Here is a 26003-nt window from a genome sequence, read left to right on the forward strand (position 1 = left end):
TGCACCACATTTAAAGTGCAGGAACTTTTATTTTTATATAAGATAAGATTAGATGCATGTCATAGTTGTCAGGGAGAGGAAAATTTCCATGTAGTTGGACCTAAAATTTTCCTTTGGGATTGCAAGCAAAGAAGACCATTAGAATAATTCCTATGGTTTATATTCCTACAAACCACAAGCTCTATAGGAAAAATTCCTAAGGAACATAATCCTCTAAAGATCTCTTTGGATAGCAGGAACTTTAAAATACATGAATAGGAAAGCGTAAGATTTAGATGTCACATATCATGAAATCCTATAGTATTAGAGAACACATAAGAGGTTTGTGTGGTTCAAATGAATTTTATAGGAATTTTGCGGGTTGTATTCCCTGGAAGTTTTTCTTGGTGTAGCATGTTTGGTTTGTAGGAACAAAAACCATAAGATTTTTTTGTATGGCCTACTTTGTATGCAATTTCATTGGGAACTTTTTATTGGGTTCGAGCTCATGCAAAATTTCCACTGTTTCAATGCCAACTATGATATACACCTAATCCTTCAGGAAAATTTCCCCTTTTTGTGGTGCAATAAAACATCTACAATAAACCCATGTGTTGTTAGTTCCTTTAGGATTCAACATGACATGACATCCAATTCCCATGTTTTTCCTATTCCAGCGAACCAAAGAGGCCCTAAAATGAGGTTTGGAATCGTGTTAAATTCCTATGGAACGTGGAGCACATAAATGGATTTCATGGAATTTGGTGACCCCAACCCTATGAACCCAAGGGCTTCCACATTTTTTTTTTCAATAAGAGCACTTAACGGCTTCCTTTAGTTCATAGGAATATAAAAACTATAAAAAGTGAGATGACATGTATCTTAGATCCTATGATTACGAACAAGAAAAGAGATTTCATTTGGTTCACACGCTAGGATTTTCTCCATCGAGTCCAAGTTAATTTCTTTTCTCTGAAATATGAAATATGTGAATCAATTTTGTATACAAATATTATTGTATATCAGCAAACGAAAAGGGTTCTAGAAGGGAACTTCCTACAGAAGTCCTATCCTGTAAAATTCCTACGAAATTTCAGTAAATTAAAGGAGGCCTAACCTTTTTTAATAATTTTTCTTCAATTCAAAGAGAACCTAAGATTCCTATGAATTTCCTATTAACTAAACAGATAAGGTGGGGCTTATTTATTCAAAGGATTTCATAAGAACCATTGGCTATGGCTCACATGTAGATTTGTTTTCCGCTTTCTGTTGAAGCCCCTTAGTGAATCTATATCCTTCCTTCCCGACATTTTCAGTTAGTAAATCTATGTCGTTTGTCTTCCCTTCTTTGATCAACAAACACACATGAATAGGAAAATACATGATTCCAGTGGCATGTCCAATCAGATCATACCGGATTTTGCACCAAAGTGTGTTTGATCGCACTACAAACAAAATGAAATGTGTTTTGAAAGAGGAGTTGATGGGAATTTTCTAATGAAATGTAACAGATTTCTGAGAAAAAAACATTCCTATAGGATTCAATTCTATGAATCATACAACCAATGTAGGGAAAAAATCCTAAGAATTTTTATCCTCCAAAAGTTCTTATAAATCCTTTAAACCAATTCCTTTTTGAAGTTGCCTCAGGCACGTACTTGAGAAGTCCGTAAACTGGGCAGGGAAGCGTATAGCTGGTTTAGAAATCAGTTCCTCACTCTCTCGGTCTCTCCTAGCTTCCCGCACGAAACCACCGTAAAACCCCCACCACAAATGCTCCTCCGGGCGGCGGCCGCCGCCGCCCACCGCCTCCGCTTCATTTCCCCGGCCCGCCGCATATCTTCCTTGAAGGTCCCGTGGCGCCGGGACGCGGTCCTGGACGCGTCCATCGACCGCGACCGACGCTTCCACCAAGCGTCCCGCCTCGTCCGCGAGGTGCTCCTCTCCCCCGGCCGCCGCCTCCTCCTCCGCTACCTTTCCAAGCGCCGCCAGCGCATCCGCCTCCCGGTCCACGTCGCAACCTTCCTCCGCCGGTACCCCACGCTCCTCTCCGTTTCCCCTCCCCCCGACCCCGTCGCCTCCCCGTCCCCGCAGCTCGCCTCCTTCCTCGAATTCGCATCCCGCCTCCAGGCCGCCCACTCCCCGCTCCTCGCCGCCAGGCTCGCCAAGCTCCTCATGATGTCCTCCACGCGCGCGCTGCCGGTCGCAAAGATTGCTGCTGCCAAGCGCGTCTTCGGCCTCCCGGACGACTTCTTGGTCTCGCTGGTCCCGAGGCACCCCGATCTCTTCCGCCTCGTCGGCGACCCAGGGCCGGACGCGTCCGGCGACGCGTTCCTGGAGCTCGCCTCCTGGGACGACCGACTCGCGAAGTCCGCGATTGAATTGAGGGCGGACAGGGAGGCCGATGTTGTTGGCATACGGCCGAGGCCCAACTTTACAGTCAAATTGCCAAAGGGGTTCTACCTCAAGAAGGAGATGAGGGAGTGGGTGAGGGATTGGCTTGAGCTGCCGTATGTGTCACCATATGCCAACACTTTCGGGCTTCACCCGGCATCACCAGAGGCAGAGAAGAGGTTGATTGGTGTTTTACATGAGGTATTGTCCTTGTCAGTTGAAAGGAGGATGGCGGTGCCAATCATAGGGAAGTTCTGTGATGAGTTTAGGCTATCGAATGCGTTCTCTAACGCGTTCACGAGACACCCGGGGATATTCTATGTTTCATTGAAGGGTGGCATTAAGACGGTGATATTGAGGGAGGCGTATGACGAAAATGGAGAGCTTGTGGATAGGGATCCTATGATTGAGCTGAAGGAGAGGTTCGTGGCAATCATGGATGAGGGCCATAAGAAGTATTTGGAGGAGTTGAGGAGGAGGAATGAGATGCTGCAGAAAGAGAGGGCAAATGCAATTCACAGGGGTGCCAAAGTTGACACAAATATTGAGGAAAGAGATATGGAGGGGTCAGAGGAAGATGAAGTATATGATTATGCACAAGTAGAATCAGAAGGAAGAGAGCCATTGTGAGTGGTGGTTGTGATGTTCATTATGCTTCTATGATAATGGGACCTAAAGAACAGTGGCAAGGAGATTGGATGTTTTGACAGATTCGAATGTGATCATTAGGCAGCCAGTAAGAAGATGGCTTAGTTAGCAGGTAATAAATAATACGAGGTTAATCTTCAACCACTTTGTTTTTCAAATGATGCTGAAATGTAGGTTTATCTTCCTTTTTGGAAAGAGTTCTGTGGTGACAGGGTTTTCAATGATTTACCACTTAAGTCTTCAGTCAGTAGTTTTCAGGAGATCCATTTTTGTGACAGATTAAGTCACCTTTGGACTGGGAGGACACTGATGGCTTCTGTTTTGGAACCATAGGAACATTCTGATCCAAGTATATTCTTTGTAAGCCGACAACTGATAACTTTCCTTTTTGTTGCTCTATAACAAACTTTCATCATGCCGTGCTTTAGATAATTGGACATATTTATAGTTAAAGATCTGAGGACTGGATATGTTTGTGCTCTATAGGGCACATATGACACAATACAATGCAAATTTTCCTTGGGATGAAAGTGCTGTCATGCTCCATTAGATGATCACTGTTTCCTCCGATCCAAATTGTAGGTATTTTAGTGTTAGCCAGAAGAACTAAGGATGTAGGTGAATGCCAATGTTACCCTTCATTTATATCTATAATTCCCTTTTTCCTCCCAAATATATTCATGCTAGAGATATAGGTTCAATTCTTGGTGCAATTTATGAGGGATTAAGTTGGAACCACATGAGCAAAAGTGGCACTGGGATCGTACAAAGACTTAAGTTTTGAATCAAGTTCGAAAGGCCAAAAGGAAGGAAGTAGATGGTGTAAGCATATTCAGGTGTTATTTTATAGAGTAAGTATTGGCACATTTGACAAAATTCAAGCCCATAGTGGAAGTTCGTGTGGTTAAACCAAATGTGACTAGAGGGCAGTATAAACTATTGTCTTGCAAGATAGTAAATGACTTATGTTCATAGTCAGATTGATCAAACTCCAGACATGATAGTTATGTTAAATATTACCAATTGGTTTGCACACGTGACAAATTAGATGACATATATCACACATTTTAATTTCTCGAGTGGGACTATATTTTCTGCCCTCAAGGGCTCAAGACCATAGACTTTTTTAGCTCCATCTGGATTATGCAAGTAGCCCGATGCTTGCACATTACCTGAAGACAACTTGGCAGATGTGACACTAGGGCAGTATAAAGTATTGTCTTGCAAGATAGTAAATGACTTATGTTCAGAGTCAGATTGAACAAACTCTACACATGATAGTTTTGTTAATATTTCCAATGGTTTGTTCACATGACAAATTAGATGATATATATCACACATTTGAATTTCTCGTGTGGGCCTGTATTTTCTGCCCTAAAAGGCTCAAGACCACAGACCTTTGTAGCTCCATCTGGATTATGCAAGTAGCCCTATGCTTGCACATTACCTGAAGTCAAACTTGGCAAATAGCTTTGCTTGAGTCAAAACATGTTAATGTTGTAATGTAAGCTTATCTCAGCTTTCGATTGATCAATCTGGCTCCGTTTTGGTGTGCATCTTTTAATTGTAAACATAAGCTTACAATTGGTCTCGTTTCATTTCTTACTTCCCAGTAGATATCTCCTCCAAGTTTATGCCAGGCTTGTTGGGTGTCTCCTGAGGCCATCTCCGTGAGAAGCACTTTTAAATCGTTACGTGTAACCACCTGGACCATACAGCTTGAGCAGGCTAGCTAAGTTTTTGTTACTGGATGAGCATCTCTTTCATCCCAGGCACTTGGGCCCCACAGTGTTCTGGCCCAGCTTCTCAGCAAGATAGGCAGCCTTCAGCCGGTGGAAACTCACTTTTATCTTGCTTTCATGTTTGCTCCCCCCCCCCCTCCCCCTGGCCGCCGTTTCAAGGCGCCGCCATCCACCACCACTTCCAGCGTCCTCACCACCTCCACCGATGTCCTCACCACCACCACCTCCGACGTCTTCACCACCTGCTCCCCTCGGCCCTCGTGCCATCGCCTGCCTTGCTGGACCTTCTTGCCCAGCACTGCAGAGTCCAGCTCCCCTGTTCCATCTCTCCAGGAGCAGGCCCAGATTCAAGTCCCCCTCTCCTCCCCTGGCCAGGGAGGGAGGTTGGACGACGGGTGATGGTGCCTGGGATGGTGGGCTGGCGATGCTCCAAGGTGGTGTGGCAGAACTGGGGGTGGAGGTATGACTTGGCGGCTGTCGGCAGCAAGCTGTGCCTCACGGATGTTTGGCGTAGTCGGAGCATGCGCCAAGCGCAGCAGATGGAACCTAATGAAAGAACTGAGCACTCACTCAAAGTATTTTCATATAGGCATTCAAATTTCTGCAATCTGATCAGCTTTTGGTCTATTGAGCTATATGTAACACCAATTAGTAACTACATCTTGCAGGCGGGCATTTTTTTTTTACCTCTAAAATTACAAAGTGCATCTGATAGCATAGCATGGAACCTAATGGAAGAACTGAGCACTCAAGTATTTTGGTATTAGCATTCATATTCTGCAACTAGGATAGGCTTTTAGTCGGTTCACTAGAATAAGATGCAAGAAGAACTGAGCACTCACTCAAATTATTTTGGTATCAGTATTCAGATTTATGCACCTCTGATAAGCATTTAGTGGGTTTAGTTTTAGTTTGCTAGAATAAGAGTTTGTTTTCCCCAATGTAATTGAAAAAGACATGGACATCTCCACATTTTTAGTCTGAGAGAACAAGATAGAAGATGGAGTAATGACTGACATGTTATTCTCCTAATTACTTCTCGCCTTCAACTTCAGAGGTTGTGCATAAGTCAATGAGGAACTGGGCTTCGATACCGAAATATAATGTTTTTTTGGGTAACTCCGCCATTCACTTAGATACACCAACTCCTTTACTTGGTTTTCTTAATTGCTGATAATCCCTGTTGCCCAACACATGAGCATTGCTTGATCTCTTTACTATCTAAATCATTGTTTGTTTTTGATACATAATTTACCTTAAAAGTACCTTCTGATCTTTAGCGTTTCATTACCTACTTCATTTGTTTCTGAATATGATTTGTTGCAATTAACTATTTAATCATTATGTTTGCGCAACGGACAAGATTGCTTCAACATCTTTTGCCTCAACCGAATCCCTTCTGATATTTTACTCAAACAGGTTCCAAAACTATCACTTCATCGACTTTTTACTAATGTGTGATGTTTACACTGCATCGATGGAATCCTTATCAGCTATTAGAGTGGTATAAACATCCCATTCTCACAATGATCTCTGTCTACTACGTGTTGTAAATGTACTCTGTACTGAAGGAACATTTATGTATGCCATTAAAAGGTAAGTTTGCTTGTTGCCAATTGCCATTGTCACTTATGATCTATCTGTTGCATTAAAATCCAAGCTATATCATATTATTACTCTTAATATTTTAAATCTACTCTTATCTGGATTTTTCTGATTCTGTATACACTGTTATATTACAAATTCTTGTGGAGGAAAAGTGTGAGCTTCGCTATTTCCAGGCATTATAGACTCTTTAATGTCTTAGAGGAAGACGAGGCGAACAAGGCTGGTAAAGTATGATAATGATCTAATCGACAACCAAATAGGGTTCCACAATTTACAGGATTTAACCCATTATTCATCAGCTGAGCTTCCTATTACGATTTGCAATTGGTTATCCTCAGTACTCACTAAATTATGTTGTAGCAATACTTTTCTGTGACACATAAGAGCATGTCCAACCATAAACATCAAATTTGGCCCCATTTGTTTGCGGACAACAGCCGCCCAAGCTCCATTTGTCCGCAGGGCAACGACACCCCACATTCCTCCTCCCCAAATCCATGCAAGCAGATCATTCAACAATAAATATAGCACACAACAATTCAACAAGCCAACATGATCCACGACAAATAAAATTTAACAATCCACACATATATAGCCTATAAAACGAATAAAATCAAGTGTTTTTGTTGTGGGTGCAGGCTAAGTGCCTTTGTGCATGTGGGTGAACCACATAGTGGTGGTCAACATGATACTCAACTCTTTGATGATCCTTGTGATCCTCACCTTCTCTCTCAATCTCAATGCAGGGACTCGTAGGCCGTGTCTGTGGAGGCGTTTGTGTCCTTGGGAACTCTTCTGGAATGCCCCCATTGCGAAGCCGTGCGGACATTGTACACGGCCGCGGTCGAGGATGGCGCGGGTGCGGACGCGACCATGTCCACGTCTAAAACACAGACGAATGCGTGTTGCCAAAAGTAGCTGTAGTCGGCGCAGTGGGTTGCCCCTTACCATCTAGTTTTTGATGAAAGTCACAAGGTTGGAATGTTATAGCAGCCACATTAGGTGCAAAATCACTTTTCGTAATTTCGCAAAAGGTGCTCAAGACTGTATACTCGAGGTGGGGGTGGAACGGGAATTGTCAGATCATAACGTCATATGATCCTAATATAATCATAGTTTTTTTTTTGAAACGTGGCAAAAGATTTGCCACATGTATTGACTGCGAAGGGAATAGAGTGTTTTTGTTACAAGCCCGGACATCTTCTGGTATGATGCTCCCTAGTTTTTTTGCCGCCCACGGCCATACAAAGAGAAGCTTTAAGCTTCATATTGTTGTGCAAGATTGTTGGCCAAGAAGGCTTGATGCGAAAGACTCGTGCATTTCTTTCATTCCAATTAGAACAAATAATGAGCATGATGAGGGATGCACAAGCTTTGCGTGTTCGGATGTTCATGTCAGAGCGGTTGATCCATCAATCTTTCGTCGTGGGTAATAATCATAGCAACTTAGCCGAAAAAAGACATGCTTTTTCAAAAATCTCTGGAAACAATTTTGTTCACCTGGCTACAGCGGGCAAAAGCCGCAATCAGCAACAACGCTTTGTACAGTTCCTTATTCTTCCCGGTGTAAAAAAACTCTGCACCACCAATCAACCGCCACAGCTCTTCTTCTACCTACAACAATGCAAGCTGCAAACACACCAAAACGACCAAGAAAAAGTGGCCGCCACCCCGGCCAGAGTTTGAATCTGCGGCTGACAACGTCACGTTCGCCGTCGCCGTCGCACCGCCACTACTCTCCCAGCTCAAGTGCTGCGTCGTGGCGCCGCTCCCCACGCTGCCGCAGTCCGCGACGCCGGCCAGCGCCATGGCGCCCTCCAGCCCTTCCTGCTTGGCGTCGTAGCAGAGCCCCTCGTTGCCGCCGACGCGCAGCTTCTTGCCCAGCCTCCACATCATCTGCTTGCCGAACGGGATCGGCCCCACGAGCCGGTTGCCGTCCACGCGGAGCTCGCTCGCCTTCTCCAGCCGCCGGAAGCTCGCCGGTATCACGCCGGTGAACCCGTTGCCGTCCAGGCGCAGCACGCGGAGCTGGCTCAGGCCCCCGATGGACTCCGGCAGCGACCCTCCCAGCCCCATGCCCGAGAGGACCAGCGTGGTCAGCGCCTTGAGCCCCGTGAAGAAGTCGCCGGGGACCGTCGAGGACTGCATCGGGTTGTCGCCGAGGATGAGCGAGCGCAGCGTCGACAGCCTGCCGATCGCCGCCGGGATCGGGCCGGACAGCGCGTTGTGGCTGAGGTCGAGCAGTATGAGGTCGGGCAGGTCGCCGAGAGCGTCCGGAATCGTGCCGGCGAGGCGGTTCTGGCTGAGGTCGATCTTCAGCAGAGACCGGCATTGCCCGAGGCTCGCCGGGACGCGGCCCTGCAGCGCGTTGTGGCTGAGGTCCAGGATGCTGAGCTGCTGGAACCTGAGGTTCGGCACCTGGCCGGCGAGCCGGTTGTAGCTGAGGTCGAGCAGCTGGAGGCGGCCCAAGGACTGGACGGTGGCCGGGATGGCGTCGGAGAGATGGTTGCCGTGGAGGTCGAGCACGCGCAGGCCGGAGAGGCTCCCGATCTCGGGCGGTATGGGGCCGACGAGGCCGTTCTGGCGCAGCACGAGGGAGCGGAAGGCGGGGCCGAGGCGGCCGAGGAAGGCCGGGACGGGCTGCGGGTTGGCGCTGAAGCAGCGGTAGAAGAAGAGGGAGCGGAGGTGCGGGAGCGCGAGCACGGCGGGGGAGAGCGCGGCGCGCGCGGGGTCGCAGGCCGGGAAGGCGGTGTCGTCGGAGAGCGCGCCGAAGGAGAGGGAGACGACGTGGTAGACGTCGGCGCGGTCGGGCACGCACTCGATGCCGTGCCACCGGCCGCGGCACACGTCCGCGATGCCCGACGCCCAGCCGTTGCCCGTCGCCGCCATGACCTCCAGCACGGCGCGCTGCTCCGCCGGGTCGGTGCGCGCCCGGTCCGAGAACCCCGGCTGCGGCGCGTCCACCAGCGCCCCCGCGTCCGGCACCACCACCGTGAACTCGCCCCGGCACGGCGCCGCCACCACGACGGCCAGCGTCAGCGCGGACAGCAGCAGCAGCGGCGGCGAAGCCATCTTTGCATGCACCGGGAATGGCGCGATCGTTGGGCGATGGAGGGGAAGAGGTGGCAGGCTGCGCAGGTTTTATAGTGTCAGAGGGGCAGATTAAATGCTGGGTGATGATTAAATGTTGGTCACGGGATGGGGGAGAAGCGGAGTGAATGAAGTGAGGATTCGCTCGCATTCAATTGGTTTCACGGGAAATCGGTCGGAACGAGACAAACACACTGCGCCGTTCGTCAGTGGCATGGACGGGACAGCTACGGGTCGATCCATCGAGCGTGTGCCGCCAGGTTCTCTACTACTACTACTACTCCATTTCCTTTGGTGCAGCCTTCAGCGACGTGAATCGATAACTCCAGAAAAAGATTGAAATGCGTCGATGGACTACTCCGAAAGTGAGAAGAGATCTGCGATCTGACTCAGCGACATTCCACATCAGAGAAACGGACGAAGCGACTCAAGCAGAGCTAGAAACGGAAGCCGAAGCAGCATCTTCTTCCTTTTTTCACACGGGGAAAGGTGCCTTCGCTTACAAGGACTTGATCAGGAATCCTTGGAAGAAATTGGTTTTTAGTCGAGAGATACCACATTGACACCATCAAACTAATCTAAATTTCCTTTTTTAAAAGGATCTAAATTTATCTTGTTTACGAATAATAATGGGGCATCTGCCTGACCATATCAAACCTCTTTGCAACTATTCCCTCCATTTCAAATTACTTGTCGCAGGTATGAATGTATCTAGATGTATTTTAGTTCTAGATACATTCATACAACGAGTAATTGGAAACGGAGGGAGTACTTCTCAGCTCGGAGGATTAGTCTCAAAGTCCTACTACAACTCCGAGCTTGGTCCTGTGGAGCTAAATGGATCCAAATTTCGGTTAGATAATGCATGAGTCGATTTGGTTTGGTTTCGACTCTGATGCCCGATGATCTACCTACAAATTTCAAGCACCACAACATGCTTTAAGTATTTAGAATTCTTCTTTGAGACTAAGTATAACTACACAAGAAATCAATACTGTTAAGCTTCATGCACTAGCCAATTTCTACTATTAAAGGGGGATTGAACGTCGTGATGGTTCGACCTCGTTCGATCCCCACCTCCCTTCATACGACAAGACAACCATCGCGCAGTGGGCCACACCCGCATCATCCCAAAAATCCAAGCCCACCGTCCCAATGTAACCTAGTCACACGGCCTGTCTGTCGACGTCCCACGTTTCTTCCCCACGATCGAACCGTCAGAAGCCAACTCACGCACACCCAATCTCCCCCACACCCATACTTCTTCCCAACCGCAGCCACCGTCGCCAATCTCCTCTCCCACTCCGTTCTCCTCCCCATGTCGCCGCAGAGATCTCCTCTCCAAATCTCGTTCCCCTTGCTACGGTGTAGATCTCCTCCATACTACAGCCCCCCATGCCGTGGACACCAAACACCACCACCACATCCTTGGCGGCGGTGTCGCTGCCCTTCTGCTGGTGCCAGCTCAACGCCTGCTTGCTACCATAGGGGCACCGGTGGTTTATGCTGCTGCTGAATCGCTGTTCAGGTGCCGCCGACGAACCGCGAGCCAGTACACCGGCGTTATCCCCTCCGCGTGGACAAACATGGACAGAAGGCAACGGATCTAGCGCTCAGCGCCTTTCACCTCCAACGGCGCGGCCTCCTCGACTGAGCGGCGACGGCTCGACCTCCTCCGACTAGGTGGTAGGACGAAATCCCACCCTCTCTTGCTTCTTGACTTGGTTCAGTTTTTTTTGGGCCAATCTGGTTTACCTGCATATGGACGAAATCCCTTCCTCTCTTTACTTAACTCACTCATGATCCAACCCTTGTATACGGTACAAGACATAGGTAAAGATTGTTGAGGGTAGAATGCATAAGTACATATTGTATGGTGCTGAATATTCTTATTTTCTGTAAATACAACAACGATGTACACATAGAAGGTCTTCTTAGATGTAGTTATATCGGATACAAATGAGTCTTGCATGTGATTGTGATAGCATGCTGGGTTTGTGTTTTTGATACCTTGGTGATGACGGTGGAAGCCACCAAGCAACGTGGCAATATTTTTTTTTTTGTAAATACAATAACGATGTACACATAGAAGGTCTTCTTAGATGTAGTTATATGGGATTCAAATGAGTATTGCATGTGATTGTGATAGCATGCTGGGTTTGTGTTTTTGATACCTTGGTGATGACGGTGGAAGCCACCAAGCAACATGGCATATCATGAAGTGGCTGATTGATTTTCTATACTTATCTGGTTGATTTTCTTCTTAGGCGGCATGAAGTGGATGGAAAAAATTGCAGGAATCACCAGGTATGTGGCGATGCAGCAGTTGTGAAAGACAAGGCGGACCTTTAGTTTGGATGGTACAAACATGTACTAATGCCCGACCATTCAAAATTTCAATGCACCAAAGGCTCTGGTGAGTGCTTAAACAACTACTTTGTTTCTTCAAACATTAGTTGTTTAGAGCTAATCAGTCTGGAGTGTTGGGTTCCCTGACCAATGATTAACTATGCAATATCATATACTTCCTTCGTTCCTAAATATAAGTCTTTTTAGACATTTCAAATGGACAACAACATACGGATATATATAGACATATTTTAGAGTGTAGGTTCATTCATTTTGCTTCGTATTTAGTCACTTGGTGGAATCTCTAGAAAGACTTGTATTTAGGAACGAACGGGGTATATGGGATGTGAAAGTACACTTAAATATTGGCAGTAGGATTACCAGAAGTAGTGCTTTCGTTTCCTTCTGCAAACAAATAACACTACTTATAAATCTTTCGCCAACAAATAACAATAATTCTGATAATATTTTGCATTTTTTGCATTGACCTCCGTACAAAAAAGATGATGTGTGTTTGTCCAAGTGAGAGCATACAAGACTGTAACATGATCAACCTGTTTGAAGTTACTGAAACCTAGTAGACAGAGACCATCTTTTTTAATATTTGTTATCGTTCCTAAATACAAGTAGACTGTAACATGATCTGCCAACCATATTTACTTATGCAACTACAATTTCAGTACGTTATGCTTAGTATGTGCCTTTTAGTCGTTCCTTTCTGGGTTGTTCTATGCTTTTAATATTTGTATGGGCTTCATTATGCAACTACAATTTCAGTACGTTATGCTTAGTATGTGCCTTTTAGTCGTTCCTTTCTGGGTTGTTCTATGCTTTTAATATTTGTATGGGCTTCATTATGCAACTACAATTTCAGTACGTTATGCTTAGTATGTGCCTTTTAGTCGTTCCTTTCTGGGTTGTTCTATGCTTTTAATATTTGTATGGGCTTCATTATTCATCAGTAATAGTACCCTCTTGTGCAAAACTATAGCCCAAGCTTGTTATTTGAATATACTTGCAGTTTTTTCACATTGATCATTTAAGCCGGGTAGAATTGTAAACTATGGCTCCTTCCAAAAATAAATGGGCTTCTTTTGAAAAAAAAAATCAAAATGCTAGGAGAAAAAATGTCGGTAGTGGTTTTCATTATCCAAGAGAGCTGACATAGTTTACTAAAGAATGCGCTTTCGGCCATGCTGAGTTTAGGTTAAGATGATCACCCAGTTGGTCTTGGTCATGTTGAATTGAAGCATACAACAGTGAGGCAAAAAGCGAGTGTGAACGAGGCACTGACTAGATCGATGGATGCCTTTATGAAATTGAGTGATGTTTTAAACCATTCCCCGTGATGCCTACCGAGTACTCCCTCAGTTACAAAACACATGTTATCGTTAGTTCAAATTAGAACTAAAACCACTACAAGTATTTTCGGTGAACCTCGTCCAATCCAGTACCATCATGATCAATCATTCAATCTTTTCATCAACTGCAAAAGTTCCCCAGTTATTTTATGTTCTTCTTCTCTCTCCTAAGTCATTTTTATGCCATTTCTTTGCGCTAAGACTTTTGATTAACTACCTATTAAGTGGAGATTGTAACTAATCACTAGAATAGTTGTTATTTCATTGACATCAATTTATTGTCTCGTGATCAGCGCTATCCATATTTGCTAAAATACCCCTTTCTATATTCACTATGATATCAATTATGTTAATATATAGCTAGAATAGCTGAAACTTGGTTTATTTCGCTTTGCTTGATCTGAGCATATCACACCATGAGAACAGGGTGTTTGTGCGGTCAATGTTTGGCCAACGGGAGGGTAGCTGGAGAGGTATCACATGGTAGCCTACAATGGCTTCACAACTTATGCATGTAATCCAATTTCTATTTTAGACCACAGGCTCCAATATTGTACATTGCGAGCACCACGATAGCCAGTTTAGCTGGAGAGGTTCCAAGGTGATGACTGGGACACCATCAAGATCATTGCCACGACGCTCGGACGGCTGGAAGCTTGGAACCATTGGCGCAACGCCTGGTCGGCACCGCGTCGGTTGGCACGGTGAACTGCATGCAGCAGGAAGAATACATACGTAGATTAGTACTTCCGCCCTTCTGGGTAACCAACAAAGAGCACGTTGGGAAGCTCAAATCTGATGCTCGACGGAATCTGTACATAATACAACTCGCTGCTTCCTAAACGAAGAACTACATAATCACGTTATATTTTTTCTTGATCCAAACAAGGAACCACATATACTTATCCTAACAAAAAAACTAACTAAAACTGGTTTCCCTAAAACTCGTTTTCCAAAATCTGGCATTTAATACTTGTTGTCCAAACAAACACTAAATGTGTGTTGGCTTAATTTATATTCATGTTAATGTTTGGTATACTTAATGTCTCTTTGTTAGTTGTGAGATCACAATGGAGAATCAATATGTTGTAACAAAGTGAGCGGAAATTAGAGTCGAGGAGTAGAATGATGGGTGAAAGTAAATAAATGAATTGTTTTCTGCTGGTTGCTTTTGCTGTTGTTGAGCGGAATATTGAGGGTGACATTGTCACCATGATTTATGATTTTTCATCAAGAAGACATCCAAAAAATTCAACCCAATTTTGCACTCTCTGCCATAATCTATTATCCACACTGGTTTGATAGTTGTGAACTATAGTGCATGGTGTTTTGGTCCGAATTTGATGCGAGGATGTATTGGTCCAAGATGTGGCAAGAAGCATAAGTGGTGAAAGAATACATTTTTTTGTGGGGAAGTGGTGAAAGAATGCTTGTGACCGTTACGGCATTGAGAACAAAAATTATAAGTCCATGGCTAGAGCCGACAATGCCAGATTAAGGGTGGGTGAAAGAGAATGGCGGTGGGGCACTGAGGCAGGGAGAAATATACCAATTTTTTTAGTGCAAGGAGCGGATGGTTAAGGAAACAGAAAGACTAGGAGGGAAAAAACGGGAGGGAATCAATGGTTTTTTGCTAAATGAATCCAAACCACATACAATCAATTTTGACACATATTTCGAATTAAAACAACCATATGTCAACATATCTATTTTTTATCCCGTGGCAACGCACGGGCATTCAACTAGTGCAACTAAAAGTCTAAACTGATGATAAAAGGGTTAGGCAATCCACTTATACACTTAAACACCCCTTCTCACGTGTGTAATTTTTGAATAAATTGCTAGGACTTGAACTGAAGACCTTGGGCTCTCATACCACATTAAGTTTCATGCACTAGCCAAGCGACCAAAAGTACAAATTGATGAAAAGGGCTAGCCAATCCATATATACACTTCAACAAATACATGTGTATGCATTCTTTAAGAATTCTACACATTGCGAATTCTTAGAGAGATTGTGTCTAAGAGACTCAACCATAACCAGAAAGCACACATTGCGAATACAGACATTGGAAGTCCGGAACCCAAATTGTCAATACACAACATATATACTTCATGATAGGTTTGGTTTGGTTGTAGTGAAAATCTGTACTCGTGTGTACCCAAGACATGTGTCAGGATCAAGAATACACACACACATGGATAAGGAGGGAATGATGGATAAGGAGGGACTGATGGAGGGAGGGAGATTGCTTGGTGAGAAGGACAGTCTCAACAACCTTGGATGGAAGAAGACGAGGTTGAGGTGGGATGGTCTGGCAAGGCGGAGGAAGACGACGACCGGCGAGGCGAAAGAAGACATCGCGATAGTCCTATAATAAATACAAATGGCTTTGTCACAACAATAGATGATGACTTCAGGAAAATCACACAAAGATCTATGTAGATTATAATATGATCGTTTTTCATTTTGCGGGTAGTATGATTGAAAGTTTGCAACATTGTTGGCATTTTTCTTCTAATAATATGCAAAGACTATAATATGATTTTTCAAGCGTTTCGCGTGTTCAATATGTAATTAAAGTTCCAGTGAAACTAGTAGAAATATTTCATCGACCATAAGGTGCAAATTTTATCTTTATAGCAACAGCGGTAAAAAACAACCATTTTTTAGGACTGTCTATTTTTTTTGTTTTTGCGAATTTTAGGAATGTTGTAGACTTGGGCCTCCTGTTGATACTTAGCTGGGCTTTAACACGGGCCCGTACTCATGAGTGAACAAGACTAACATGGGCCGCAACTGTCGCTGTGCATTAACAAGCTGGCTTTGTAGGAAGAGGAAGTTTTTCCAAAAAAAAAATGTAGGAAGAGGAAGTTTGTCTCAAAAAAAAATGTAGGAAGAGGAAGTGATTTTGACCAGTTGACTCTTCTTCAGTATTCACGCCCGTAGAGAAGAGGGCAGCATCAGATCGCGGAGGAGGATTTGGAGAGCATGGCGGAGAAGGGCGGGAGGAAGAGCGTGCCGGCGCTCGGGTGGTGGCTAATGCTGGTCGGCTCCCTCCGCCTCGCCTCCGTATGGTTTGGCTTCTTCAACATCTGGGCGCTCCGCGTCGCCGTCTTCTCCCAGACTGAGAGTGCGTCCCCCCTCCCTCCTCCCTCTCTCGCTTGCCCGGATTCGCCGCTCCGCGTGGAGCCTATGGCTGCTTCTCGTTGATCTGTGTGGATTTGTCCGTCTTAGGGGGTGGTGTTAGATTGATTATTGCTGCGAATTTACTGTTACTAGTTTGTGTCTGTTTAGGGATCCGCGTTGCGGGAATTGGTAATGTGTAAGTGGGAATTTTACTCTCTGTTTAGTGACCTAGTATGACCTAAGCTTTGGGAGTGGGGGTCTGGACTCTGGAGTAGCTGCATCTGTGGTTGACTGGGGATTTGGTGATTTGAAGAGACGCGTGCAATAGCAGATTAGCAGAGTTAAGAGGGTTGACTTATGTATAGACGACGTCTTGTGGTTATGTCCTGAATAGAAGTCATCATCATCATGACGATGCAAATCAGAAAGAAAGTGGATGCGTAGTAAATTGCCGAAAATTTGTGCCTCAAGAAGCATTAAGATTAAGTGGGTGGATCTTTGACACTTATTTTGGATCTAAGACGGCCCACATGATAATATGTTGTTATCTTCTGTCATTTGTTGTCAAGAGTTCTTCATTTGGAGTTAAGAGGTGCAATAGGGGTTGACTTATATAGATGGTGTCTTGTGGTTATATCCTGAATAAAAGTCATCTTCATGATGACGGCGCAAGTCAAAAAGTGGATGCATAGTAAATTGCTAAATAGTTGTTCCTCAAGAAGAATCAGTATTAAGTGGGTGGATCTTTGAAATTATGAACCTAACAGCTATATAAATGACTTTGTTGTCGCTTTAAGATTGCCCTGTATGTTGTTATCTTCTGCATTTTGTTTTTCAAGAGTTGTTCATTTGAGATACTCCCTAATATCTTAACCTTACCACGATCATCATGGAGCTAATAACATTCATTTGTTCTTTTGCATGCAGTGACTGAAATACACGGTCGTACTTTTGGGGTCTGGACACTCCTAACCTGTACACTGTGTTTTCTGTGTGCATTCAACCTAGAAAACAAGCCTCTGTATATAGCCACCTTCCTGTCATTCATCTATGCTCTCGGTCACTTTCTCACGGAGTACTTGATATATCATACCATGGCTGCAGCAAATCTTAGCACTGTTGGCTTCTTTGCAGGTACTGTATCTTTACTTGAATACCTTTGTCACCTACTAGTTCGTCTGTAACATTATAAGATTTGAGTTTTAGCTACTGGCACTTATAACAGTTAGATAAGTAACCTGGTGCTACTGTAGAGCACCCAATCTAGAGAATGATGCTACAAGTTCTGCCATGTAAGAGCTAGTTTTGTATGCTTGCATGTAGCTAGTTTTTCTACGTTATCTGAGAATGTACTTCCACTTCAGTTCTGCTCAAATGGCCAAATGGCCTCTAAGGTGGTATTGCAGTCTGTTATGTTAATGACTGATGGAGAACAAATAATGCATTCCTAAGTTTATTTTATTTGCTTAATCTTTCTGAGTGACTCACCTGTTCATGTTTGCCTAGGGACATCAATTGTATGGATGCTGCTTCAGTGGAATTCTCATGGGGATTCGCGTGGTTCCCATGCTGTCAAGCAGTCGTGAGTGGCATATGCACACCAGGGGAAGGAGCCTCTCAGATATTTTCTGTTTAATTTTTCCTACAGTTGCATTGTTTTGGTTCCAACACTTGTTCTCTATTCATCTGTGGAAATCTGAACTTTATGAGCTGTAACAAACTAACACATTTTTTGAGAGGGATCAATATGAGCACTGAAAAAAAAACTTGTTTGTATGTTTTGAACGCATGTGTTGATCTTAGTGATCCATCCTGTGTTCTACAGTATGTGAACCTAATATTTTCCTGAACTCTTGCCATATAACCGGAGGAACAAGAATGGTATGCGTGAATATATTGGGAACACCAATATGCTAGACGAGCATATCGAAAATAACAGTGCTTTGGTCCTGGTTGTTTTTGTTCGCTTGGTGATATGGTAGATGATGCTTTTGTCGTTCTAGTTATGCATGTTGTTTTGTACTACCCTCCGTCCCATAATATAAAAGCGTTTTTGACACTAGCAAGAACAAATTGGATTGATTTTTGATAAATCGAATTCAGTTAAGATAGGGCAAATTCAGATAGCAATTTTCTGAGCCGTATGAGGTAGGAAATTCTCTAGTACGGTTCTAAGGGAAGGAAATTCCTATTCTGACAGAGGAGAACAGGCCATTCTACAGGGTGATTCAGAAATTGCGGAAGCTTGGTTTAATCAAGCTGTTGAATATTGGAAACAAGTGGTGTTAAAAACGTTCTTATATTATGGGACGAAGGGAGTATATTCATGATTCAAATCTAGTGAAATGTTAGACGTTCCAATAACTGGAATGTAGAGCATTCGCAAAAAAAACAAAAAAAACTGGAATGTACAACAGTTTATTTTTGATTGAGATGCAGCCCTATGTTTGTTGCTGTCTGGTACATTTTGCAACTACAACAAACGCAGAAGTAAACCATATCAGCAAGCTTTCATAGCTCAGTTGGTTAGAGCACCCGTTTAGTAAGCGGGAGGTCTTGAGTTCAACTCTCAATGAAAGCATTTTTTTATTCAATCTTTTTTCTTCCTTCACTTATTTTGTCTTCCCTCCGTCCTCATCAAAATCCACACACATCTAGTTCAATTTTTTTTTGCTTTCTCCATTTGTTTTGTCTCCTTTTCACCCTCATCAAAATCCACACACAACCAGAGAATTCTTTTTATTCAATCTTTATTTGCTCCCTCCATTTATTTTGTCTTCCTACACACATCTAGTTCAATCCTTTTTTTACTTTCTCCACTTGTTTTGTCTCCCCTTTGCCCTCATCAAAATCCACACACATCCAGTTCAATCTTTTTTCTTTCTCCACTTGTTTTGTCTCCTCTCCGTCCTCATCAAAATCCACACATATCTAGTTCAATTTTTTTGCTTCCTCCACTTGTTTTATCTCCTCTTCACCCTCATCAAAATCCACACACAATCAGAGAATTCTTTTTATTCAATCTTTATTTGCTCCCTCCACTTATTTTGTCTCCCCTCCGCCCTCATCAAAATCCACACACATCTAGTTCAATCTTTTTTTGCTTCCTGCACTCGTTTTGTCTCCCCTTCGCCCTCATCAAAATTCACACACATCCAGTTCAATCTTTTTTTTTTGCTTCCTCCACTTGTTTTATCTCCCCTTCGCCCTCATCAAAATCCACACATCATCCAGTTCAATCTTTTTTTTGCTTCCTCCACTTGTTTTGTCTCCCCTTCGTCCTCATCAAAATCCACACACATCCAGAGCATTCTTTTTATTCAATCTTTTTTTGCTTCCTCCACTTATTTTGTCTCCCCTTCGCCCTCATCAAAATCCACACACATCCAGTTCAATCTTTTTTTTGCTTCCTCCACTTGTTTTGTCTCCCCTTCGCCCTCATCAAAATTAAAGCATTCTTTTTATTCAATCTTTTTTGCTTCCTTCACTTATTTTGTCTCCCCTTCGCCCTCATCAAAATCCATACACATCTAGTTCAATTTTTTTGCTTCCTCCACTTGTTTTGTCTTCCCTTCGCCCTCATCAAAATCCACACACATCCTGAGCATTCTTTTTATTCAATCTTTTTTTTGCTTCCTCCACTTATTTTTTCTCCCCTTCGCCCTCATCAAAATCCACACATATCCAGTTCAATCTTTTGTTTGCTTCCTCCACTTGTTTTGTCTCCCCTTCACCCTCATCAAAATCCACACACATCCAGCCAGACAACTCTGAATGAAAGCATTCTTTTTTATTCAATCTTTTTTTGCTTCCTCCACTTGTCTCCCCTTCGTCATCAAAATCCACACACATCCAGCGAGGCACCGACTGAACCCATCATGGAGCTTCTCTGCCCGTCCTCATGGCCGACGGTGATGGTTGCTCCCTCCCTCTCCCCCTCCCAAATGGCTCCCTATTCCTCGGGTTTGACGGTAGCTCCTCGTCGGAGATTTAAGGAGGAGGAGGTTCGCATGATGGTGGTATCCTCGTCGGAGATTAAGGAGGAGGAGGTGCGCCTGACGGTGGGTGCTTCACGCGCCGGCAAGTCGTCCTCGCCGGCGGGGGGCGCGGAGGAGGTTCGCAAGACGGCGAAGAAGGTGGAGGAGGTTGTTTGGAACGCGGTGTTCGCACTACTTGCCCGCAGGTTCTCGCTATCGGGGCTCACCACGCCGTCGGCGTCCGTGATTGGTAAGTATTGTAATATCGCGCCTACTCCATCTTCTCTCTCACATCAGTAGGCGTAGGCATCAGTCACTAACTTTCACTAATCAGTAGTACTGTAACTCACTCCTCCTCCTGAAGAGGTACCGACATCGTGTGAAGACGACGATTGTGCTCCTGTCCATAGAAGCGCTGATGACCTCGCTCACGGTTGCTTCCTTCAACGCCACCCCGTTTGGTATGCAGTGACGGAGCTATGTTGGGCTAGGCGGAGGGGGGCACTGCCCCCAGCCTTTGATCAATTTCTGAAGATTTTTTTTACAGAGACTTAGATTAGAACATTTTTAGCATTTGCCCCCCCCCCCAACACTGACTTTTTTAGTAGTGTATTGCCGCCGGGAATCTAGTCAAAGGTCACGATTCAGCGTCAGAGCCACTTTCATCGTCTCGACTATCCCTGCCCTTCTTGCGTTATTGCTCGTAGAGGCGATTCTAAGTCCGTTGTTTATTCTTCTCCTGCCAGCTAGGTCTCTCGCACTAACATGTTTGATGGTAGATAGTAGCGCCCACGATGAAGACCTTTTGGTTCTTTTCTTACATCATGACGGGTTGGACGAACTACTGCCTCCTGAAAGAGACCAAGAGAATGATCGGCGAAGGTGGTGCCGACGGCCGTGCATCTTCATGGGTTCCTGCTGTAGGGATTCGTAGGGCAGACGGCCTTCTTGCTGTCCAAGCTGCAGGAGTAGCTAGGTTAATGTGCAAGTGGGATCTTAGTAATGGGAAACGCTTTGTATCTGCGCGGGGGGGGGGGGCACTGCCCCCCAGCCTTTGATCAATTTCTGAAGAAATTTTTTAGGGTGACTTATATTAGAACATTTTTAGCATTTGCCCCCCCCCCCCCCCCCCAAAGACGGCCTTCTTGCTGTCCAAGCTGCAGGAGTAGGTAGGTTAATGTGCAAGTGGGATTTTAGTAACGGGAAACACTTTGTATCTGTAGTCTGATAAGAACTCAAAGTAACGGAAATCCGATGCTCCATATTTGTCCATCCTTTGTAATTAATTAAGGAAATAAAAAAATTCCTAGCTTCAAAATTTCATGCTTCCACCTAACACAAATAATGCACACTTGTGAATATCCTAAATACTGCTCTCTTTGTAAACAAATATAAGAGTGTTTAGATCAGTACGCTCTTATATCTTTGAATATTATGATACTTAAAGGAAACCAAAACAAAAACATTTCATAGCTCAGTTGGTTAGAGCACCCGTTTAGCGGGAGGTCTTGATTTTTCAACTCTCAATAAAAGCATATTCCTTTGAGAAAAGTATATTTTTAGTCCCTCAACTTTTGATAGAGTCTAGATTTGGTCCTTTAACTATGAAACTGGACAAGTTGCACCTATAATTCTTCAAACCGGTCAAGTTTCGTCCCTTAATCTGAAAGAAGCGGTATCCATGCCGAGTCAACATGGTTTTGACCAGTCATTGTTCACTGGGCAGTATCTCTCTCTCTCTCTTCTTTGTCCCTCTCATGGCATTTTGACGAGCACTTGCAGCGAGCCTGCATTTCCATCACCTCGTTGGCTGCACTTGCACCCCCTGCCATCGGAGCCCAGCCACAGCGCCTCCGTGGCAACCGGCGGCTCTGCATGCAGGGCGCTTGCATCATTCAGGGGAGCAACGTTGCTCTGGACGATGCGTCTAGCTGATCGATTCGCCCACCCTCTTGGACATGCACGTACATGACCTTTATCGTTTCGATCCGTTCTGGCAACAACAGACGAGTAGCACACGTACTCTACGCATGTCATGAGTTATTGCATGCGCACAAAAACTTGCCGTCCATGTTCATGTTGAAGGGAGTGACTATTGAGCCGTGCGCAAGCTCCATGGCGCTTCGTCATTGTCCATTCCCGCGGCCTGGCCAGAGTGGCGCGTGGTGCGCTCAGCCAGAACTATCGATGTGGCTACCGGTGCACGTGTGTGGGATCCGGCAGGACCAGCAGCATCCGCACCGCAGGGGACAAGCCCCAGTCAGCCCGAGATGAGCTTGACCGTTGTGGGGACCATGGCACCACGGTGACTCGCTCGCCCCGGCGAGTCGCGTGAATTAGGCAGTGACGACCCGCGCCTCGCTGGCTTCTTCTGCACACACACCGTGAAGGTGGCGAGGACAGGTGCCATGGCGGCGGAGGGACGCGTCGTGGGCGTGGAGATGGGTATGTCGCTGCTGCCTGTTAGCATGGAGGTGTTCCGGAGGACCATGCCGCCACAGGCACCTCGCGCTACTGCAGAAGAGCTCCACTCCGGCCCTGCCAGTATGCCGGTTGCTCGTGGCGCTCTGTGCAGCTCCTACCCTGCATTTACGCCTTCGTGTTGTCTCCGGTGCCGGTGGCACCGCAGGCGGACGCCAATTGCTCGACCAAATGTTGGGAGAGATAGGATGAGAGAGGGGGAAAGATTACCACATGGGCGTTGACCGGTCAAAACCATGCTGAATTAGCAAAAAAAGCTGCTTTTGCTGAGTCAATGGACGAAACTTGGGCGGTTTGAAGAGTTCTTTTTTGAATGTTGATAGTTCCAAATTCATTGACCAGAAGAAAGAAGATTGGTCCAGTTAACGAGGAAAACTAGACAAAAAACCATACAAACGACGCCTTTCGGCAGACACCACACACACAACACACACATCCTCACGGCTCACGAGCCACGGGTCCCACTGACTGGATTCACCTCTAGGACGATGCTCCCAAGAGAGAACGCGACGCTGAATAGCGCCGCCATCAGCCGATCTAAACTAGATCAAGAGTTTCCCCCGGAGCATGTCGGAAAAGGCAAGGTGAAAGCAGCTACATCGATACCTCCAACGAAGGAGCAACGCTTGAGAGCGCCGCCATTGACGACTCCGGCCGCAACCAGAGTACGACTTTTGCCGGCAGTCTCACCTACATAGTCCGAACCTAGAATTCGATCAACCTACATACCGAACCACTATCCCTGCCTCCACAGCCAACCGCACCTCCCCGGCGGGCACGACGTGCTTCCAACCTTGCATCCGCAATACCCACTGAACGGAGGATGCAACCCCTAGCGGCGCCATTCGTCTCCCATCGAAAGAATGCAACCAAGCACAATGCCATTCGTCTCCCCGAGGATGCAACGCCCGCCGGCCATTCGTCTCCCGACGACGAAGGATGCAACGCCCGCAGCGGGGCCATTCCTCTCCCTCCAGTCACCAAACCACTACGTTGTCGACGTCTTAACCAGCGAATCATTATCTGAGACCGAGGAATGCCAAACCGATGAGTTTGATCCTCCGTCAGAGGTTTGAGTACTTCACAACTTGTCGTTGTCATCAAGAGATTGAACATGCCAAGCAAAGTTTTCGGCTGGTTTAACACAGAAATTATTCAGGTGCGCGCGTTGATAGAAGGCCAGTTCATGTCCATGAGGGGACATGCTGAGAGATGCGGCCTGCCGATACCTCCGAACCGGATCATAGCAACCGGTGGCGCATCGTCGAACCAGGCCATTCTCAAGACGATGGCGTCCGTTTTTGGCTGTCCGGTTTACACTGTTCAGAGACTAGGTATGTGCAAGAGATCTTTTTTTTTCTTTTCGAAAAGGAGGTATACCCCCGGTCTCTGCATCTCTTGATACACACAACCATTTATTAAAAAGTATCTCAAAGGTTCCAAACGGAGGTCTCAAAAATAAACAAAGGTCGTACTAAGTCAAGAAAAGCCACAAGCGGCCAAAAATGAAAATCACAACCGGCGCCAGAAAGACTAGGAGTCTAAACGTCAATCCTATTATTGAACCGCCATCTAAACCGGTTGTAAGTATCCCGTGCAACCATCTCCCATCGGTTGCACCCAATATCCATATGCTCCCTGTGGTCCGCACGACTGAGTAATGACCACGTACGGATCCAAGTAGACGCTCTGAAGATGACCTGCAAAAAGTTGGTAATGGTTTGTCTGTTAAATGTAACGTCATTGCGAGAATTTCATAGAGACCAAAGTAATGCACATGCTCCCACTCGGATATGTGCCGCGGACTTTGGCTCCACTCCAATCAACCAGTTATCAAACAAATGTGATATCGTGCGAGGTGGAGTGATGTTGAATGTAACATGGATAGTTCTCCAAAGCAGTTTAGCAAGTGGACATTTGATAAATAGATGTTCTATTGTTTCATCCTGATCACAAAAGCAGCATCTTTTACTTCCTTCCCACTTACACTTAACTAAGTTATCTTTAGTAAGAATGACACCCTTATGCACAAACCACATAAAAACTTTTATCTTCAAGGGCACCTTAACTTTCCAAATATGAACCGTCCTCGGGATGGTCCCGGTATTGATCAAATCCATGTACATGGATTTAACCGAGAAGACCCCTGAGCTGGAAAGCTTCCACTGCAAAGTGTCTGGTACATCCGAAAGGTTAACCTCCATTAACCTGCGCACAAGATGTATCCATCTAGTCCAACAGTCGCCAATAACAGACCGTCTAAACTGTATGTTAAGCGGGATAGTACCCAGCACTGTAGCAACGGAAACCTCTTTCCATTGCGCAATGCTGTAAAGGGAAGGATACTGTAAGGCCAGCAGCAAATCTCCTAACCAAGTATCCTCCCAAAATCGAGTATCCCGTCCATTCCCGATGATAAATTTAATCCTGTTAAAGAATGCCACTTTCGTCCTCATAATCCCTTTCCAGAATGGTGAGTCAGTCGCTTTTGCCGTAACCTGGGCTAGTGTTTTGGCATAGAGATATTTGTTACGCAATAACTGAGCCCAAACTCCGTCACTTTCTGTGCATAATCGATACAGCCATTTGCTTAGTAAGCACCTATTTTTCACCTCTAAGTTTTCAATTCCCAATCCTCCCTGGTCCTTTGGTCTACAAATTACATCCCACTTTGCCAAACGATACTTATTTTTGTTCTCATCAATTTTCCAGAAGAATCTAGGTCGATAAAAGTTCAATCTTTTCTGTACCGCAACCGGTACTTCAAAGAAAGAGAGGAGAAACATGGGCATACTTGTGAGTACATAATTAATAATGTAGGTGCATCTAGTGCCACCCCTAGTTGGTTTTGGAGTATTGACGACAAACCTAGTTGAGGGACTAATGCGTTTGTGAGAATTGCAGGATAACACAGGTAGAAGTCCTTCATTGATTCGGTTTTCCTACCAGAGATGACCCCTAAAAATGTATGAAGACATTTGAAGTCAAAGGTGGTATATGAAGATATTCACATTGAAGACTATGACAAGAGAAGACACCACATGAAGCCTATGGAGCTCGAAGACTTAGATCTTTCGTAGTTCTCTTTCTTTTGTGTTGAGTCATAGGAACCACCGTACTGTTAAGTGGGGTCCAAGAGAACCAGTCAGAATGACTGAAGTGATGCTTAAACAAAACCTATGTCTTCGAGTGAAGACTTTGAGAGCGAATCTTGTCCAGAGTCGGGCAAGTCAGCTTTGCTTGG

The 26003-nt window shown here is 45.2% G+C and overlaps 4 protein-coding genes and 1 non-coding gene across 9 annotated transcripts; 4 read left to right on the top strand and 1 right to left on the bottom strand.

Moving 5' to 3' along the window:
• Positions 1 to 1692: 1692 nt before the first annotated feature.
• Positions 1693 to 7591, top strand: LOC123189684 (protein WHAT'S THIS FACTOR 1, chloroplastic). 4 transcript variants are annotated; one of them, XM_044602156.1, is made up of 3 exons: positions 1693 to 3133; positions 3273 to 3381; positions 6183 to 7591. In XM_044602156.1, the coding sequence occupies exon 1, from the start codon at positions 1753 to 1755 to the stop codon at positions 3001 to 3003; it is 1251 nt and encodes a 416-aa protein (XP_044458091.1). In that variant the 5' UTR covers positions 1693 to 1752; the 3' UTR covers positions 3004 to 3133; positions 3273 to 3381; positions 6183 to 7591. The 4 variants fall into 4 exon arrangements, with proteins under 4 accessions (XP_044458091.1, XP_044458090.1, XP_044458092.1 ...); XM_044602155.1 differs by having other exon boundaries at positions 3300 to 3381; XM_044602157.1 differs by lacking the exon at positions 3273 to 3381 and having other exon boundaries at positions 6183 to 7590.
• A 226-nt stretch (positions 7592 to 7817) lies between these two features.
• Positions 7818 to 10047, bottom strand: LOC123189683 (protein TOO MANY MOUTHS). The gene has a single exon (XM_044602154.1). The coding sequence runs from the start codon at positions 9441 to 9443 to the stop codon at positions 7986 to 7988; it is 1458 nt and encodes a 485-aa protein (XP_044458089.1). The 5' UTR covers positions 9444 to 10047; the 3' UTR covers positions 7818 to 7985.
• A 5987-nt stretch (positions 10048 to 16034) lies between these two features.
• On the top strand, positions 16035 to 18077 carry LOC123185679 (ergosterol biosynthetic protein 28). Its single transcript, XM_044597522.1, has 3 exons — positions 16035 to 16305; positions 17229 to 17435; positions 17808 to 18077. Exons 1-3 carry the CDS (start codon positions 16164 to 16166, stop codon positions 17885 to 17887), a joined length of 429 nt encoding a protein of 142 aa, XP_044453457.1. The 5' UTR covers positions 16035 to 16163; the 3' UTR covers positions 17888 to 18077.
• A 731-nt stretch (positions 18078 to 18808) lies between these two features.
• On the top strand, positions 18809 to 18882 carry TRNAT-AGU (transfer RNA threonine (anticodon AGU)). The gene has a single exon. It is a non-coding gene; the product is annotated as a tRNA-Thr (tRNA).
• Positions 18883 to 20092: 1210 nt separating this feature from the next.
• LOC123185680 (uncharacterized) lies at positions 20093 to 24092 on the top strand. Of its 2 annotated transcripts, none has more exons than XM_044597524.1 (2): positions 20093 to 20528; positions 23919 to 24092. In XM_044597524.1, the coding sequence occupies exons 1-2, from the start codon at positions 20180 to 20182 to the stop codon at positions 23966 to 23968; spliced, it is 399 nt and encodes a 132-aa protein (XP_044453459.1). In that variant the 5' UTR covers positions 20093 to 20179; the 3' UTR covers positions 23969 to 24092. The 2 variants fall into 2 exon arrangements, with proteins under 2 accessions (XP_044453459.1, XP_044453458.1); XM_044597523.1 differs by lacking the exon at positions 23919 to 24092 and adding an exon at positions 20643 to 20931.
• The last annotated feature ends 1911 nt before the right edge of the window (positions 24093 to 26003 follow it).

This window comes from Triticum aestivum, chromosome 2A (genome assembly GCF_018294505.1).
Source record: "Triticum aestivum cultivar Chinese Spring chromosome 2A, IWGSC CS RefSeq v2.1, whole genome shotgun sequence".
Classification (NCBI taxonomy): Eukaryota; Viridiplantae; Streptophyta; class Magnoliopsida; order Poales; family Poaceae; genus Triticum; species Triticum aestivum.

Bases quoted from the DNA above. Each gene is read 5' to 3' on its own strand.
- LOC123189684 (XM_044602156.1), top strand. From the start codon at position 1,753: ATGCTCCTCCGGGCGGCGGCCGCCGCCGCCCACCGCCTCCGCTTCATT.
- LOC123189683 (XM_044602154.1), bottom strand. From the start codon at position 9,443: ATGGCTTCGCCGCCGCTGCTGCTGCTGTCCGCGCTGACGCTGGCCGTC.
- LOC123185679 (XM_044597522.1), top strand. From the start codon at position 16,164: ATGGCGGAGAAGGGCGGGAGGAAGAGCGTGCCGGCGCTCGGGTGGTGG. The intron at 16,306-17,228 runs GTGCGTCCCCCC...TTTTGCATGCAG, and splicing joins CGTCTTCTCCCAGACTGAGA to TGACTGAAATACACGGTCGT. The intron at 17,436-17,807 runs GTACTGTATCTT...ATGTTTGCCTAG, and splicing joins CACTGTTGGCTTCTTTGCAG to GGACATCAATTGTATGGATG.
- LOC123185680 (XM_044597523.1), top strand. From the start codon at position 20,180: ATGGAGCTTCTCTGCCCGTCCTCATGGCCGACGGTGATGGTTGCTCCC. The intron at 20,529-20,642 runs GTAAGTATTGTA...CTCCTCCTGAAG, and splicing joins GCCGTCGGCGTCCGTGATTG to AGGTACCGACATCGTGTGAA.